The 19098-nt window shown below is 40.7% G+C and overlaps 1 protein-coding gene and 1 long non-coding RNA gene across 3 annotated transcripts in view; one reads left to right on the top strand and one right to left on the bottom strand.

Annotated features, from left to right (window-relative positions):
- Window positions 1-367: 367 nt before the first annotated feature.
- Window positions 368-7700, bottom strand: LOC127469159 (cytochrome c oxidase subunit 7A-related protein, mitochondrial). Of its 2 annotated transcripts, XM_051783181.1 has the most exons (3): window positions 7342-7700; window positions 1612-1746; window positions 368-709 (listed from the first exon to the last, which is right to left on the bottom strand). In XM_051783181.1, exons 1-3 carry the CDS (start codon window positions 7411-7413, stop codon window positions 566-568), a joined length of 351 nt encoding a protein of 116 aa, XP_051639141.1. In that variant the 5' UTR covers window positions 7414-7700; the 3' UTR covers window positions 368-565. The 2 variants fall into 2 exon arrangements, with proteins under 2 accessions (XP_051639141.1, XP_051639142.1); XM_051783182.1 differs by lacking the exon at window positions 1612-1746 and having other exon boundaries at window positions 7342-7668.
- Window positions 7503-19098, top strand: part of LOC127469166 (uncharacterized) — a 21825-nt gene continuing 10229 nt past the window's right edge. The window contains exon 1 of the long non-coding RNA XR_007903879.1: window positions 7503-7560. This is a non-coding gene — a long non-coding RNA (uncharacterized LOC127469166). The remainder of the gene's footprint in view (window positions 7561-19098) is intronic.

The following is a 19098-nucleotide window of genomic DNA, read 5'->3' as shown; positions in this document are numbered from 1 at the left end:
CACTGATGCTAAAGTTAGGGAATAAATCCACTTTAAACGCTTCAAGGAGTCAAGCCCTTTGTCCTACCACCAGAGGTACAAATATTTAATAATATACCAGCATTTGGAAAAGTTACACTGCCATCTCCTTATGTAAAATGAGCTGTACATGACAGAAAAAGCTCCCAGTATGCTATAATAACTACATTATTTGCTTCTAGTGTTTTGGAAACTAGCAGCATCTTTCCACTAAGAAATGTGGTTCATAGCCCACAAAGTATTTGTCCTGTCCTGTCCTCTCTCTAACATTGTTTAAGCTGGGGGAGTGAAGGAAGGAAAAGCTTAACTTTCTCCAGCTCTTTATACATTCCTGCATGACAACAAAAGCTACAACCATATGTTAAAATTATGTATTTGGCCATTTATATTGCTTTTTAGAATACATAAGGCAATCAATTTAAAACCATTTTCTCCAAGAAATTTAATCTGAATAATGAACCCTATGTGACCACAGAATTAAGTGCAAATTGATGCATGCAGGAGGTCCTTCAGAGAAGTGTTGAGAGTCCCATGAACTGTGGTTCATTTATTTTTGTTGTCTTGGTTGGGAGGCCATGTACAGTGCTACCAGACAGTAGATAGTCCCGCCTATTGTTAGAGCCATAGTGGTCCGATAAAGCAGCCTGTCTGGCACTCCTCGTTTCAGGTGTACTGGCAATCCGTCTGCTTTCTGTGGGAACAGTTCAAAAAGAAAACAAACAAAAAAGAAATTAACACCCATACCAAGGTCATTAAGGAACAACTTACCCTGCGTAAATTAAGAGGCTTCCAAGAGGGAAACCCCCTGACAAATAGGCTACAATCAAGTGTATTCAGTGGTTTTTATCCAGCAAGCCAAATGCACAAAGGCACGTTAATTTTGTTAGCCAAAGCTGTTAAGTGCAAGCAGAAAGAATATATATTGAAATATTTCTCAAGAGGCCCTGGATGGAGAAAGTGTCACTAACAAAAGAACATGAGAGGATGGGTATAAAAAAATATTCACCGAGTCAGACTGACACACTCCACATTCAAGTGGCATGTAAGAGAGAAAAGGAAACATTATATGAAGCACATGCTTAAAAGAAAAATGCTTAACTAATTTGTTTTATGAAAAATCCTAGTATGCCTAGAAATTGCATAGCTAACAAACTGGCCTTGAAAACTTTACTGTGCTCTTCTTATACTGCATTATAAACAGCTTCAGTAATATTCAAATAACTATACACAGAATAGTAATGTTCTGCTTTGCTCCTCCAGGTCTGCTTTAAGGCATACGCTTGGATTCCCAGAGAGAAAGGGCTTTTAATAGTCAAATTTTATTTTTGTTTAATACAACAAACATCTTCTGAAGCCAGCAAAAAGACAATGGTACTAGGCTTTCCACTTCCTGTATTCATCTCCTAGACAAGGCATATATATAACTTTGCAGTATAGTACAAGTGTACAGGTTATACTGCACTTGGCATTTCTTGATTAGACTTTACAGAATTAGGCATTATAGAATGACAAATGTAGTTAGCTATATTAAAATAAGGACGGATATGTCCCACTCTCCAGTTTTCTGTAAGTTACTCTCAAAGTTGTCATTACCTGAAAAATTTTCTGTAGGTCTGGTACCTTGTTTTTACCCAAGTAAGAATCAGTTGCTGGAAAATCTGAAGCAAGTTTACTTGTTGTCCCAAAAATCGGAGCTGGGGATTCAGTGGAAACTATTGGTTTGAGTCCCTGCATAAATAAAGATTAAAATATCAAGGTATATAACACTTGCAAATGTACCAATTGTCACGTTAGGCAGGCACGCTGCCAATCATTACAAGGATACATTACAGAGACTATTTAGCTGGTATGAAGACCTGTGACAATGAGCTCCAGACACACTGCTGGTCCACTGATTTCTCAGCAACATCTCTGGGTCAGAGCTTAGCGAGGAAAATAGGAACCTCCTTTGCAATTTCCTCATGGCATTAACTTATAGCTATTGTTTTTCAGTGCTGGTACTTGGTCCAAATTACTGCTTGTATTTTGCACATAGTCAGACTACCTAGGACTCTCTCTGAGCAGTAGGATTACAAACAAGGATCCGTGATGCTAGGATCGGAGTGAGGAATGAACTCTACCTCCCGAATTCTGCAAGCAGTAGCCATAAATAATTTGGCCTTGAATAATTTGGAAGCATATTTTGAGTCAAAAAAAAAAAGGTTAGGATCGCTTGTGTCATACAGAAGTCATAAGTGGTACTCAAGGACACTCCAGAGGCCCTGACATGGTGGATATTTTATGCAGATGCAACTACACTGTGTAATTCACGTTGCTGCAACTTGCCATACCTCAGTGAACTCCACATGAGCAGCACAGCTCAATTTCCCTTTGGTTCAGATCGTTGTACTCTACGTTTGCCATAATTAAAAACTACATAATTCAGTTCTGTGTCTAAGAGCACAAAGTCACAGCCATCATGACGTGTCTTCCTTGCCTTTATTATTCTAGTTAGATCTAAAAGTTATGTCTGGACACATGGCAGTGATTTTTATATTATGGCTCCCAAAACAGCTATAATTTTTTTTTCTAAGTTGACTCAGAATTAAGAACATTGTACACTTAAATTAATGCAACAGGTTCTCACTACAAACAGAAGCAGTGTTCTCCATGGGTCAAGTTCAGACTGCACTGAAACTCTAGTTTCAGTTGAAAGGACTAGTTGATGCATTTTGTATTTAAGAGAACTGCCTGAACAGTGTTTGAAGCTGGAAGCAGACTGGCACTCTTTCTCTTATGCCTGCCATAGACCAGACACGTGTTTTCCATATGTAAACTCTCTGCTACAACAGGCATCTTCAGCAAAAAGACCAGATTTCTCAGCTTCCCAAAATAGCCTATGGAATGGTCATCAATTCTCTATCCTGAAGATGTGGGTTCAGCTTCCCACTGTTCTAGTGCCTAAATGAATATTAGAATCTATTTGTGACCTTCCTGGTTACATTTTGAAAGACAGCAGCCAAAACTGCATTCTCTGGCATATTCAGTAACTACTGCCTTTCTACTGAACAGGCTTGTGCCTGAAGGTAAGGACTGAATTATTTAAGAACCGTGACCAGTTCTGGTCATACTGGTAAGAAGGAAGCATCTAAGGAACTATTTTTAGCCAGGGGAAGTTAATGACTATATATCCAAGGCTCAGTACCAGCTACGTCAAAAGACTTGAAGAAAGCAATTTTGGACCACTTTTCTATCTATAGAAACTTTAGATACTTTGTTGGATTTATCTTTAAAAGGTTGGTGATTTGATAGAACTACAGACCAGATGTTCACACTAAATGTGCAGCTGACTTTTTCTCCAAAACTTTTCTTGCCTTCTTGATTGTTAGTATCGCAACAAATGTGAAAATGTGCATCTTTCCTCTGCCTTAAAATTTCCAATTCTGAATCTCGCTTTCACCTTCCTGAGAGCCCACTTTTACCAGCAGCAGTGCCATCTAGTAACTCCCACAGTTACTTAATCACTGCAATTCCTGCTTGTTGTGATCATGTCTCCTGTATTTCATGAACTATCTGTAGCATGTGGCAAATGTAAATACTGAGAATTGGAGTAAGCTGCAAACTACTTCCAGTAGTTTCACGATAACGATATTTCTTTGATCATTCCGAAACTCACAGATAAGAGGCAACCCCTACCATTTGTTACTAGCACTAAAATTCCTGCACCTACAGGAGACTGCCTGCATGCAAGACACACTATGGATTACTATTGGAATAGTGAAATCAGTCATGTTAACAACTGTTGGTTATTGCACACTTCTTCTGGCTTTAGAAACACATTCCTGTTCAGATAGTTATAAGATCCCCCTTCTGCTGAAGCCATAGCAGATTCAGACCCAACTCATAATGACCAACTTCATCATGAAATCAAATGAAACCATTTCAGAAAACTCATATAATTATCAGTGTACTGTTGTAAATTACTTCCACAGCAGCATGGCACCAGTTAAGAACATCATACGGCACTTTAAATAAAAACCACAGATGTGGTTCGCTGGCTCAAGGAAAGAGTACAACAAAACACGTGCTGCAGAAGGGAGACCACTCACTTTGCCTAACGCTGCATTAATCAGGGTCCCTCACCCCTACGTAAAATTCCACTTGAATTCCATCCATGAATTGTGAATCTTGTGGTCAGCTCCACCCAAGCTCAGAAGCTCAGTTAAATCAGTGTAACTGCCTGACTGTTCCTCCTTGGTATTTGTCTGTGGTTATTGGCAAGTGCTTTATCTCAGACCCAGCTGCTTGCTAAGCTTAGCGTGACTGAAGAGAAATCCTCAGTATAATGTCATGGCTGAATTTCACTGCAGATCATTTTTAAGTAAGAACTTAGACACCTTAAATGACCCTTGTCACTTGTATTTAACATTACTAAAACTATGTTTAAGAGATTTAATAACATTAGTATCTGACTACACTGACTACACTAGTACTGAGAAATTAATGCCTCTACACATTTGACCTCAGCTTCATTAAAAAAAATGTTACACATTGATAATTCCTCTCCTGAGATTAAGGTCCTTATCTTTTATTTCTAATCACTATAACATGTTTTTTACCCCATTCTTGGACAACGTACAGCAGAGGTAGTATGCAGAACAGTCAACATCAGCTGATTTCATCAGCACACTACAGCAAAGACTTTGTCAGATGCTGAAGTCCTCAAAGAAAGGTCAAGACGTAGCTAATCCAAAATAGCAAACAGAATTCTCTGCCTACCCTGCTGTAGCGTTTGTTCCCCTCTCAGAGGTCTGAACGTCTTAGCACACAATATATCTGTCAGTTGGCCATCATGCTCAAAGTTAAAACAAATTTATCCCTTTCTAGTATGAATCTGCAAGTTAAATGGACATGTTCCCGACAGCACAGAACAGTTAAGGATTTGGAGCATAATTTAATGCAGACAGCACCACACTCAAATTTTTAAATGTTAGGGGCATTGCTCAAACGGATCAGAGAATGAGAAAGTAGAGAAAACTGAGGTAAGGACCAAAAGGAAAAGGGGAAAGAAAGTTAAGCTGAGAATTAGTATTTCAGAACATGCATTGAAATACCTTTTATGAACTTGCTGAACATAGACACTTCTAACCTAAACAGCAGGTCCTCCATAGTAGAACACACCCCATTGTATGAGGTTAAATATATTTGTTATCTCTAACACAAAGCTGCTCTTAGGTAGGATCACTTGAGGCTTTGTTTGTATTGGGATGACACACTTAAGGTAAAGTGATTTTCTGCACCTATTAAGTAACACCTATGGCATAAAAGGTTGACCATTATAATTTCTCAACAAACTCCAAGCAATTTGTAGGGGATAAAAATCAAAAGACCTGTGGTTCATGGGGAGTTTAAATAGATATAAGCAAAATAAGTTGTATCAAGTGAAGATCCAGTAAATTAACTAAATTTCTACTTGGATGGTGTTCAGCCTTGAAGAACTAGGGAAAAGTTCTACAGAAAAGTTCATATCCTTGTCCTCACCTGACGTTTGAAACTGGTCCCACTGTTTGTACTTTAAACACAACCCACTGCTTTGAATTAATACTTTTTATTGCATTTGTAATGGTTATGGCAGTCATTGTCCTACCAAATATGAGAAGTAGTTTTTTCAACCTATTTGACTCCTCAACTGCACCAGCTGAGGAAGTTCCCATTTACTCAAACAAGCTGAACTGTTCAGACTACTTTATGCAACTTTGTTAAATGTAAAACTTAAGTCTTCTAAGAATGCTAGGACTGAGATGGAAAGAACAACACACATTTAAAACTCAGGGCATTTTTTGTTAGAATAAGCTGCTAGTTAAGTTATTGTCAGCAAAAGAATTTCTGAAAAACATTCTGACAGATACTTTGCAGGCCCATAAAAAGCCTAAACCTGAACAGAGCACTTCCCATTTCCACTGGGAAGCATCACAATGTAACAGCACAAAATAGAGTGAATTATGGCACTGATTATTTGCCTAAGCAGAATGAGTCACAGGATGCCTTCACTTTTTCAGAAACATCAGAATAAACAGAAGCATAAAAAGCAAACCACTTTACATTCTGAGCTATAGTGTTATGAAATAGAGCAATGAAATTAATAAAAAAAAGTTTATTTCACTTTGGACTTAACACCTACTTATTCATGGGATTCTTTTCATATTTTAATTGCTATTTATTGAAAACATTTTTATCAGACTGATGCATCTGAATGTGTGATGTGGGAATTGAGTCAAACTAAGAAAAAATAAAAGAGGAAATTCTACCAAAAATCTGGCCTAGCCTAATAACACTGCAAAAAGGGACTGAAGGTAACTCTTTAAAATGTAGCTATTCTATTGCACAGCACATTTGTGTGACACAGCTGAGGACTAAGTCGTGTTAATGATAAGCTGATATGAAAGATAGTACAGGAAAGGTGGTTTTTTTATTTTGCTTTAAACAAACTTTATAGATTTGTGTCCTCTCTGATAAAGGTCTTAATGCTTTCAGTAATTTTTTTCTTCTGCATTAACAGACAAGAGAGGGGACTGGCTGCAGGACTGCTCTGACCTGCCAGCTGCAATTTACAGTCCTGTGTCTAGTTGTGGGCACCTCAATTCAGGAAGGACACTGAGGTGCTGGAGCAAGTCCAGAGAAAGGCAACGGATCCGATGAGGGTCTGGAGCACACATCCTATGAGGAGCAGCTGAGGAAGCTGGGGGTGTTTAACCTGGAGAAGAGGAGGCTCAGTGTTGACCTTATCACTCTCTACAACTGCCTGAAGGGAGGGTGTAGCAAGGTGGGGGTCGGCCTCCCAGACAACAAGCGACAGGTTGAGAGAACACAGTATTATGCGGCGCCAGAGAGGGTTTAGTTTGGACATCAGGAGGAATTTCTTCACAGAAAGGGTGATCAGAAATTGGAGGTGCCCAGGGAGGTGGTGGAGTCACCGTCCCTGGAGGTGTTAAAGGAATGACTGGACATGGCACTCGGTGCCCCGGTTGACAGGGTGGTGTTCGGTCACAGCTTGGGCTCGATGATCCCTGAGGTCTTTTCCAACCTAATTGATTCTGTGATTCTAAAACAACACCAGCCACTGCTGCAGCTCGGGGGCCGTCCCGTACGATGACGGTGTGTTAATCCCTTGCTGTGACCCCCGATACACCCACAGCCGACTCGGGGGCCGCCCCGCCGAGCGCGGCGTCCCGGCTCGCCCAAGGTCACGCGAGGGGCCGGGTGCGCTCGGTGCACGGCGGGGCGGCCGATCCCTCCCGGCTGAGCCGCCGCCCGGTGCCGCAGCCCCTGCCCGGGGTGTGTTACCTGCGGGTTGTAGGCGGCGGCCGCCGTGGCCCCGACGAGCCGCTGCGCGAAGCCGCTGAACTTGTAGTACATGGCGGGCCGGGGGCGCCGGTGCGACCGCGCCGGGAAAGGACCCCCCGCCACAGCCGGCTGCTCTGAGACGTCGCACCGTTCAAGGGCCCCTCCGGCTCGCGGACAACCGGTACAGCCGCCTGCGCGGGAAACCGCCGAAGGAATAACGTAAAAAAACAAACAAAAAAAAGAAATCCAGAAAAATACAGGAGCCTGTACCAAGGCAGCGGGAGCGCTTCTCTTCCAAGCACCCCCGGCGCTCGCGAAGAAACTGAGCCTGGCGACAATTTTGAATCAGGCAAAAATCGCGGCCCCCCCAAGCAAGGCGGGGAGGAGCGCGAAGGGCGGTGGGAGCGGGTGTGTCTTACGTCGGCCAATCAGCGCGGGCGGGAGGCGAGGCCCCGCCCCTTGGCGGGTGCGATGGGGGCGCCCCGGGGCAGGGGGCGGGGCCGCGGGAGCGCGCGGGTTACAGGAGCTCGTGCGCGAGGCGGCGGCGGCGCCGCAGGTTCCGAACCGCGCGCTCTGCGCGTGAGGGGGCGGGTGGGTTTGTGTTCGGGTGGGTTTGTGTTCGGGTGGGTTTGTGTTCGGGTGGGTTTGTGTTCGGGTGGGTTTGTGTTCGGGTGGGTTTGTGTTCGGGTGGGTTTGTGTTCGGGTGGGTTTGTGTTCGGGTCCGCTCCGAACGGGGGTGTCCGCTCGGTCGGGTGCGTTACCCCCTGTGCAACAGGCCAAGAGTCACGGAATCAGACAGGGTGGAAAAGACCAGTGAGGTCATCGAGTCCAACCTGTGTCCGAACACCACCTAGTCAACGAGACCGTGGCACCGAATGCCACTTCTAGTCTTTCCTTAAACACCTCCAGGAACGGTGACTGCACCACCTCGGCAGCCCATGCCAATGTCTAATCACCCCTCTGTGAGGAAATTCTTCCTAATGTCCAACCTAAACCTTCTTGAGGCTGGCACGTCTTGAGGCCATTTCCTCTCATCCTGTCACTTGTTGCCTGGGAGAAGGGGCCAACCCCCACCTGGCTACAGCCTCCTTACAGGGGGTTGCAGAGAGTGATGAGATCTCCCCTGAGGCTCCTTTTCTGCAGGTTAAACACCCCCAGCTCCCTCAGCTGCTCCTCATAAGACTTGTGCTCCAGACCCTTCCCCAGCTTTGTTTCTCTTCTCTGGATGTGCTCCAGCACCTCAATGTCCTTCCTGAAGTGAGGGGCCCAGAACTGAACACAAGACTCAAGGGTGGCCTCACCAGTGCCGTGTACAGGGGAGGTATCACTTCCCTAGTCCTTCTGGCCATACTCCTGCTGATACATTGATTATTTATTTCAGAGCTGTGCAAGCCTGGGTGCTTGGTGGTGTACAAATCAAGCACACCCACTACCAGAACTTTTTACTATTTATATGTTTTAGCAAACAAAGGCATTTACTGGCTACAAGTTACATAATTTTCTTATTAATTCTATTGGTTAATTATTCTCTCTCTTCTCATGTTAATTAATCTGCATTCTCATTCTTTCTCTTGAGTCGGTGGGTTTCTCGAGTCAGTGATCTGCAAGTCAGTAGTTCTGGTCATGCTCTCCCCCTGCAAGAATTGCCTTTCACCCAGTCAGAGCTGATTCAGCACGGTTGCTAAGTTGTCTTTATTGGTTTCTTACTTATATTGGGAGTTCTGCAAAATATCCTTGTGGCCCATAAATTCTACATTCTCTGTGTCCACTCTCAGTGGTACAAGCTTCTTCCTAAGCTTTGTTAACCTCTCCCTAGATCTGAGATCACTGGAGCACGTCAAGCCCTAAACCTTAACAAGGCAATTCTCCCAACAAGTAATTTCTCTAACACCGCGGTCACTTAGAGCTTGCTTGTTAGCTTCTGTCTGTTTCATGGATTAAATCTCCTTTCTTGTTGATGGGACCTGAAAGTACTCGATGATCAAACATCAAATAACATCCTTTCCTAAGAAAATGTTATGTATTCCATATTTTGCAAAAGGGAGAGCAGCGGTTTTGTTTTCTAGGACTTAATCTCTGAGTCTCCACTCTAACAAGTGATTCGGGTGTCTCTAGCAAGTGATTCCCTTCTATTCTGCCATCTTTTGAAGACATCTGAAATGTATAATTCATTGGGTAAAGGAAGACTTTTGTTAAATGAAATCAGTAGCACTAACCAAGGGAATGTAATATGATGCTGCTTTTGAGTTTAACGTTCATGAGAAGTCAGCAGCTCCCTGGCTGTGGTGGGACACGGCAGGACTTTTACCATCCTTACAGCTCACAGGCCTGTGGCATTCCATGGTTACTTTGTGCCAGCTGGGATTTTGTCAGTGATCCAGAACATCCTGCTATTATCAGTCTAACAGTGCGAATTCATAATTGGAGTTCACACTGTGAGTTGCCTGCTGTTGGATAAGGTTAAACATACTGAGGCCTTACTAAAAAGTATTATTTGTTGGTAATTTTTTTAATTATTAGTGACCCACACCGGTTAGTTCATTGCCTGTTAAGAGCCTCACAATTTGGCAGATATGCTTGCTATAAAAATATCTGTGGTCGTGCACTGAATGAAAATTATTAGAACGTACTTTGCTTATAGGCTGGGGGAAGATGTACTCATAGCAGATATTTTAGAAAGTAAAATACTCATATAAAAATGTGTGTGATATGATTTTTTTACCCACCTATGTAACGCCTTCTGCTTAGATTTTAGAATTTGAGTTTGGTGGTGGCAAAATGGAGCCTTGAGTTGTCTTGGGTTTATCCCCTTGTGAACAGACATGTCCTGTACAGGATAACCACTGCTCAGTAACGAGGAAAGCCCTTGGGAGCCCTGTACATCCATTTACTTTTGAGAGCAGGGCTATGAACCAGAAGTCTAGATCCTTGCTGCACTGCTTTTTACCTATACCTGTTGCCCTGAAAGCAAGTTTTCTTCTTGGTGAAATTTTAATCCCTCAAACTCTGTCTGTGCTGTCCTCTCACAGAGACAACCAGCTGGATGCTCCATACGTGATACCCTGAGTCAATGTTCTGACTCTGTGTTAGGAACATTAACTGGAGACGATATGTTATTTGCTCAGCAAGTAGGAAATTTATGGAAATATTTTGTAAATGTTACAGGAAGAATTGTGAAATCCCTGTAGCTTTCAGGAGTAGGCAGTATTAATGAACTGGAAGATGTGCTGCATAATTTAGGGTGGGAAAGAATTTATCCCCGAGAAAAATAAACTAAAAGTTATGTTTGATTACAAGTCTGCCTGTAATGGAGCAGAAGACCCTGCAGATGAGGTATACATATTCCTTTAGAGTGTAATGCTGTGCATCATGACTAGGTTTGTTTGGTAACAGTCCTGACCTACTGAAATCCATGGGATCTAGCTGATATTATAATGTTTCTGGAACCTTTCCTGGGCATATTTGTCTACAGCTGCACTATAGCTCCTCCTGTTCAGGTCTTCTAGCATTTGCCAGAAAAAACAGATGTGCCTGGTAAGTTCACTAAGGTTGTGTTATATTTTGTTTTTCTGCCCTTTTTTCCCCCAGTATTAATACATGATACAGTACCAGAGGAGCAGGTTTTGTGGCAGGTCATGCATTGAGATAACACCATTGTATAACTAGTTCTTGCTTCATTGTTTTCTTGAATCAAGTTCTTGAAAAGTCATTCAGTATTGACTGAAAGCCACAGAAAGAAAAGGTTCATGCCCTGGAGCTCTGAGGAAACTGTGAAAAATGTACAAATTTATCCTCTTTTTCAGTTAATCAATTTGAGTCTTGATGCTTAAAAGTAAGCTGTGAAACTTTGCTGCTTCAAGCTGTTGGAACAAAACCTAGGTGTGATCTCCCTCTTGTTTTAGCTCACAAAATTGAAGATGGGGAGTTGTTTACCTTGCAAGAGAGCTGCATGGGAGGATGACATGAATAAAATTACAGTTACAAGCGGAGCTTCTGCTGTTGTTCGTGTACCACAGGAGCATGGGAACATTCCATGAAAAAAAATAGCATGAAGTCTTTCCTTTAAAGGAAGAAACTTGGTTTTGTCTTGGACCTTTGGTTCATCTTTTGCTTTAGTCTCTAGACTTTTGCCAAGACTGCTTTGCTTATCAGACTTGCTGACATAATGGGTAATTAGACTGTAAAACTTGCTGCCATAGGAAGTAACTGGGGCATAATGAGGCCACTCACCCTAGCAGGGTTCAAACAAAGATTGGGCATCTTTGAAGACCATAAAACTATGTACAGTTAACAAAAGCAAAGTGTCCTGGAAGGAAAAACCTTCCTCCTCTGGATTTTAAGGTGAGCTCTGACTTTGAGACGAACAGTTCATGGCAACTGGCATTTTGACATCTGGTCTGTTAGAGATTTTATGTCTTCAACTGCAGTGTGGTATTTGCAGCAGCTAAAGACAATAGGATCCTGTAGTTTATTCAATTTTTTACAGATTTTTAAGATCACTGGTTTTATACGTGCAAGTTTTTTTATCATGGCTTGTTCTTGGAATAGCAGTAAGATTATGTTTCAAAATGAGTAGATTTCTGGGAGTGAATGAAAGAAGCAGAGTATCTTGAGCTCATTCTGCTTTTTTGTTGTTGTTGTTGTTGATGCTGTGTATTTATTTTCTTTCTGAGGATAAAGAACAAGACCTTATCGGTTGCTTAATGAACAAAACCTTCATATGCTGATCATTATTTCAGCACAGATGTCTGTAACTCAAATTCTGTCAATCTACCCATGCAACTCTGTTCTTGAATTGCTAAGAACAACTGTGTGGGTGGATTTAGAACATAAAATTGCCATGTGCACTTATGTTTTGTTTATGCAGTACTCATTTTTAAGAGTACTAGATTGGATTTGCTTAATGTTTGCTTTGTGTTGTGTATACGTAGGATATACAAACCCCCAAACTAGATGATCACCAAGCATAAACTATTAATGCAAGAGACTGATATTGTAAACATGTTCCATTTGAATTATCAACCGAAAGAAATAAATTCAGTCTATACACAGACTAAGGTGTTAGTTACTTCTAAAACCTGTACCTGAATTTATTGGTGCTTTATTGCCCATACATACTGAATGCAGCAGAGATAACTCTTGGAAATAGGCTTCTATTGTCAACTAAGAGATTTCTCTTTCATAGACCTAACAATACTGAAAATTAATAAAAATTGTAGTTTTTTAATTTTAAAATTGTCATAGACTTACAATATTAATATACATTTAACCAAAGGCTTTACTGTGTATCTTTCTTGAAAGACTATTCTTGGTTTTTTTTTTTGAGGGAGATGGTGTTAAGGAGGCAGCCATTTATATCTTCTCTATGAATTTAGAAATAATTCCTATTTCACTCCTGTTTCCTGGGCACTTCTTTGTCTTGAGATAAGGCTTCTACATGTGAAATACTTGATAGCAATAGTTATTTAATAGCAATAGCAATTTTGGCAATAAGGGCACTGTGTTGACTGCAGTATGATGGGGATCAGGAATCTTTTTTGAGGTGTTGAATCTTATCTGGGAATATCTCCCTCTTGTTGAATTTGTGTAATATTCTTTTCAGGTTCTCGTGCAGAACCTGTCTGAGAAAGTAAATGAAGGAACAGAAAACTTTGTGATGTAATTATTGTAAAGACTAATGACTGGAAAACAGTTCTGGGGCAGTTATGTTTTTAATAGACTGTTTCTCTGCAGTTAGTTATTCTCTGAATAAAAGCAAAATAGAAATTGTGAAAACAGTGATTTATTCCAGGTAAACAATGAAGTATTCTTTTATCTTCCAGTTTCCAGACATGAAAAGCATTATAGGAACCTACAGTAAATATTACTCTCACTATTTTTCAACTTTATTGTCACTGCTTTTTTTTCTCCTTGATTTTCAGAATTGCAGAAGCAAAGGTAAATTTTTCATCTGATTGAGACATCAGTGTTGGCTGTCCGTAAAATAATAATTACCTAAAAGCCCTATTTATTCTGTTCTCAAGAAAATAATCTTGAAATCCCCAGGCCATATCTCTATGGCTTATGACACTTTCCAGTTTTGAAAAGCTGTACTGTAAGGTTCGATATTTTGCCTCTTTGATGACTTTGATAGAGATAATCATAGCTCAAAGTTTCTCTATGTGTGCTTTCTGCTGCAACATATTTTTTCCCTTACAACTAGAAGGGAAATCTCATGATGGCAGTACCTTATTATTCCTGAACTTTTTATTTAAATACTATATGCATAGTAAAATAGGCTCTCAAATAACATTAACAGTATGTCTGGAGACTGAGAGATAAAATGCATCTGCAGGGTTTTCTGTTCTCACAATGCTACAACAGTCTTCTTTCACCTCTTCCTTCTCCCTCCCTAGGCTGTAAGCATTCCTCTCAAATAGTCAACAGTCCACAGCAAAAGTTTATTTTTCTCAGATATGTTATAGATACTAGGAGGATCTGCATTATCCTTGTATTGAATTTCTTCTTGTCAGCCTTTTCATATGCAAATTCGTTTTGTATTGGAGTCCAGAGACAACCACATCCTCAGTGCAGTATTAAAACAAACTTTTCTGAATAAGGCAAGATTATATTATAAAACAAAACAAAACAAACAAACAAAAAGCCAACAAACAACCCCTCCCTTGCACTTGTGTTAGAGGAAATGTTATTAGACTGGATGAATAAGAAACCAGGACCTTGCAGTGCACCATGGCTGCTCAGCCAAGACACAGTCTAAGAAAAGCCTGAACTTGCAACTCCAGTGAAAGTTCCGCAGTTCTGTGGATCCACAAATGTAAAAAAAAATTGTCCAGTATGTTAGAGAGGAGAAACTGAAATATAAGGAGCAAAAAGAGAAATTTCTTCCAGATGTACTCAGCTGAGAAACTTTTAATCAGTAATATTCTTTTGAAGTGAACCTTGAAGTCATATCTAGGCTTGGTTTGTATCACTGAGCAGGATTGGAGCTCCCAGATTGGATATCATTTTGAATGAAGCTGGATTTCCTGGTCGACTGTAAGATGCAGTTTAGTAACAAACATAATGTATTTCAATTGCCAACAAGTGTTCAGTCAATAGGACCAAACCAGAACTAGTCTGAAGCAACGCCCCTGAAATGTGTATATTGTGAATGTCAGGCCCTCAACATCAGCACGTTGCTCTTCTTCTGTCCATGGCTTTCAACAGTAGGTACAGTCTAGCAAATTGTGGAATATGAGATGTAAGGATGGATTTTCTAGATTCTAATACCTGCCTAGAATCCCATTCATAGCTATTGCCTTTAAACCCTTCTTTCAAGTACTTCGGTGGGATAAAGCCATTCAGAGGTGGCTAAACTATCACTATACTTGGATGGAAGGTCCATCTTGGCTCAGGCTATTTGTCAGCAGGCTGTATTCTAAGGGGTTTCTATTTGACTATTAACAAAAAAAACCCCAAAAAACCCAAGCCATATTTAAGTTCAGTTATATTCTTGTCAGTTAACTGGTTACTTGAGAAATCTTTCTCGTAGAAAACATTCTTGGTAACATAAAAATATATTTCTGCCATGAGATCAGCGTCTCCTGCATTGAAAATAATGCACAGTTTTGACTACATTTATTTTTGAGAATTGTATTCTGCCAGGAACCAGCAGCAGGAACCATTACTCTGTGATACCTTTCAACTGACAGTCTCCTAATTATCTTTCCTGCAGCATTGTAGGGTCTCACTGATATTCTGTAAGCTTGTTACTTTTATGGTTTAGTCTCTTCAGATGGCTGTGTAACTTGGGTCTGTTTCAGGAAGTCATGAAGGTTTTTTGATGTGTTTCCCCTTTGCCTTGCCACATTATCAATGATGTGTTTTTCTTTTTAAATGATCTCTTTGCTGTTGTATACCTATCTGTTCTTTTTACTGCCATCAGAACAGGGATACTGTAAAACTGGGAGTACAAGCAGATGAAAGAACTATCTACTACTTATCACAGCATTTCCCTGCATAGGAGAAAGAAGTTCAGAAGATTAGGTAACAGTGTGGGAGAACACTGATAAAGTCCCTAGTGAAGGGAAGAGGGAAGCTCAGTAGCAGCTCTGCTGGGAAGAGGAGTGAAGTGTGCTGGAGTGAGTAGAGTAACAGCAGGGAAAGCTGAAAGGAACTGTTCCCGAGCCAAGTCCTTGCACACTTTAAAGGGTTGGATAGTTGCAGAAATAGGGAGCCCTCCAAGTAAATGCTGCCTGCAACATCTGCCTCTGCATTGTGCAAGAACTTTGGTAAATCACACACAGTTTTACAGAGCCTATAGTTAGATTGGGGTTCTTCATACTGTGCTTTGCATCTCTATTTATAGTTTCCTCCCAAGGAAGAGACAACCTGTGTGAGTGCAGGTCTCTGTTTGTGGATGAAGCAGTTGCTGACCACACAGTCTGAGTAAAATTTTGTTGAAAATGTGTCTTTTGACAACATCCTCCCTCCAAAAGGTTTTTCACAGTAAATTTTGCTGAACCATATCTGGCTCCCTTGTCTTGCGTAGGTTCTGTGATGGCAATTGCTAACACAGAGTTTCATTTGGCTCAATATCTGGAAGCTAAGCTTTTTAAAAGAGAAAATCTGAGTTCTGCTTTCACAGGGAGTATTAGAGCTTGCAGTACCATTGGTGGGGCAGGCATGTTCATTTAAGAGTGATGTATCTTATTCTGCAGCCTGAAGGAAATGAAAAGGAGTGATGAGGAGGTGCCAAATTCCTCAGAAACAGAAATCTGGCACCATGATTTTACTTGCTTTTTTCTTTACATATTCTTGATTGTTTCCCCTCCCTGATGTAATTCTTTTTCTAGATTTTGCAGTGTGGATCTGACGTGATCGTGGTTTCCTGAAGGATTCCCCATCTCCTTTAGGCTACAGTGTTTGTTGTTCACTGTTCAAAGACAGAATGGAAACACTTCTATGCATCCCCAGAATTGCTGGATTTGACTCCATTAAATTGCTTGTCCCAGATCTAGTCGCCACCAAACAGTGTCAGATTATTATAATTTGAAACTACAAACTCAAGCTTCTTAGCACTCACTAAACACTTGCCTTGTACCGTAGAGATTACACTGACATAACAGGAACCCAGTTACTACAAGTTCTTCCTTTTCTTTAAAAACCTTTCTTAAAGCTGGTTAAAAAAAAAAAGAAACCATAAAATATGATTTGCACAAAAGACCTAGTGGAGAGTTTATGGATTATTGATGACTACTGGTAAAAAACTGCAGTTCTACAATGAACATAACCAGTTTTCCCACTGAACTGTAACATTCAAGCTGAATACCTTTTGATTCAGGAGATCTGTATCTATTATTGGAGGGGTGAAAACACCTAATCAAGTGCTGTAGTGCTTATCTTCTTGCTCCAGTCTCCAGCAGGATGGGATGGCAGACAGTGATTTTAGAAATACTTGGTCCCAGTGCAGAAGCCTGCTGGTGTGGCTAGCAGAAGAAAGAAAATGGAGCAGCTAGGAAAAGGGTAAAAACCAAAGGGGAAAGAAGTTGGATAGAAAGTCTGGCAAAGGAAGAAAGCAGAGATGCATTTTCAAGGATAGTATGGCAGGACAGCAGCAGTGATGGCGAAGAGGGCTGAAAAGCATAGCAAAGTCCTCTTGAGTGTAGTGTCTGAGAGTTTTCTCTCTTTTTTTCTATCTGCATTGCATGTTCTTAGTTTTTGGTGAGTGACTTAGAAAGGACTTCATTACACAGAACCTTTTGCATTGTTTGGTTTAGTATTTTTAACCTCTCTATATCTCTCTATCTCATTTCCTTTTTTCACTAATTAATCTTCCATGTGCTCTCTGCAATGTTCCTTTAGTTCACATGACACTCCTGAACTCTTAGTAGGAATAAATTCCCAAATCAGAGAATATAAATGTAGTAATTTCTCTTACAGACCTTAAACTGTTTTTTTTAACACAAAGGTGAAATCCTACCAGTTTCCAAGATGGGTAGTTGATTCTAGCATGACTCTACTACATGCTGGTGGAAGTGGACAGGCCAGTGGAAGTGTACTGTCCAAGCCTGGCTAATTTGTTTTACAGCTTTTTGGTAGAAACAGAAGTTAAGCGTAATCAACCAAAAAGTAAAAATCTGTAATTCTGACCTCCCATGGGCAATTCAGTTGTCAGGTTCACACCTGTTGGCAGAAGCAGATGGCCAAAGGCAGATAGGCGATCTTTACTGCAGAGTTGTGAATAAATTTGAATGGCCTGTGGGATGTGAAGCACCAGGATAAGACTGTAGATCAAGGATGGGATGTGTATGATTTAGGCTATTTTGTATTGCTTTGTAAAAGCTTTGCTTTGCATGACTGTTTCTTCCCATTATATATGACATTTATTGTGGGGGAGGAGAGAGCTTCGTATCCTACACTGACACAGAGAAATGTATGGATATTTATTCTAAGCTATCTAATCTGAACTGCATTTCAAATGTGAATGGGACAGTCTATATGAAGAGAAGGCAAAGGTAGCAGCAGCTTCAGTTCATGGATGTTAATGTTTAACCTTAATGCTTCTTGAGTGAGGATCAGGTGAAAGGAGAAAGCTCTAAGAGAACAAGATAGAGATGCTGAAGATGGAGTGTGCCATAAAGAGGGAAGCAGATAAGTTTCATGGTCCCTGGTCTTGCAATGAGGGCAACCTGGCACTTATATTCAGGAATTTGTCTTCCATAACCCAGATGAAAAATAGTTTTCTAAAACAACAAAAAAAAAATCTTAAAGATTATATTCATTGCTGGTTGCCTGGCTCCCTTGAAGATTTTTCTTTTCCAACGTATCTGGTTTTTAGGCCTCTTGAGTCAATGGAGACCAAAAAGCTGCTGTGACCTGTAGGCTGAGTTTGTATCAGAGAACCCAACAGGTAGAGCCTAAAGATACTGAACCTAAAGGCAGAGATACTCAAGGAATCCATGTAAATTTGAGGCCTATAAGCAAGAATCTCTGGTAGGAATCCACACTTTTAGATTTGTAATTAATTTTTTTTTTATTGAAGTAATTTTGTTAGTGATGCTTTTCTTTTCAGTGGTCCTCTGCATGACTTTACTTAGTGAAGACATTGTTGGAATTGTTTTTCCCTTTTAGTCTTTAATGGTATCTAGATAATAGCATCAAGATTCAAGATGCCATTCTAATAAACAGCCCCAGTTTTACTCATTCACAGCATCCCATCAAATGACATCAAGTTCAAATATTAAACCTAATGACAAAAGTCATGGTTAGACGCTGTGCTGTCTTGGCACAGCCAGTGCAGCTGATAAGGCCTTTAGCATTGTAGAAAAAACTGTCTTCTAAGTGCTGCATTCTCTGGGAGGATCTCTAAATTGAGGAGAAAAAAATGTTGTATTTGAGCACTTAGTACTTAACAGTATATCAGATTCAATAGATAAGCTACACTCCTGCTACAGAGAAGTGCCATGTTGCTTGCTTGCACTGTTGTCTGCATCCTGCTTTTGATTTGTGTTTCAGTCTTGGATCATACTGTTTTTGGGAGCAGTATTGTAATTTTGATCTATGGCTGTAGAGTCCTTAGAACAATGGAAACCTGGTCCTCACTGTGGCTCCAAGTTGCTACTTCAATATTGGTAAATGAGCAGTGCAAAGAAGTATAAAAATGGACTTGGAGGATTTCTGGAGTACGTGGGAAAGAATTCCAATACTGAGCTTCTAGATTTCCTAGATTTTAGTGAACCCCTTCACTGTTTTCTTTTCTTAAATTCTTATGGCAAA

Source organism: Manacus candei, unplaced genomic scaffold (genome assembly GCF_025592945.1).
Source record: "Manacus candei isolate 608988 ecotype Guabito, Panama unplaced genomic scaffold, ASM2559294v1 h1tg000017l, whole genome shotgun sequence".
In the NCBI taxonomy this organism is placed as follows: Eukaryota; Metazoa; Chordata; class Aves; order Passeriformes; family Pipridae; genus Manacus; species Manacus candei.
The sequence above is the reverse complement of the archived record's forward strand: the minus strand, read 5'-3'. Positions and strand labels throughout refer to the sequence as shown.

Coding starts and splice junctions, on each gene's coding strand:
- LOC127469159 (XM_051783181.1), bottom strand. CDS start 7,413: ATGTACTACAAGTTCAGCGGCTTCGCGCAGCGGCTCGTCGGGGCCACG. Junction 1,747..7,341: donor CCGCCGCCTACAACCCGCAG/GTAACACACCCC, acceptor TTATTTATGCAG/GGACTCAAACCAATAGTTTC. Junction 710..1,611: donor ACCTACAGAAAATTTTTCAG/GTAATGACAACT, acceptor CTGTTCCCACAG/AAAGCAGACGGATTGCCAGT.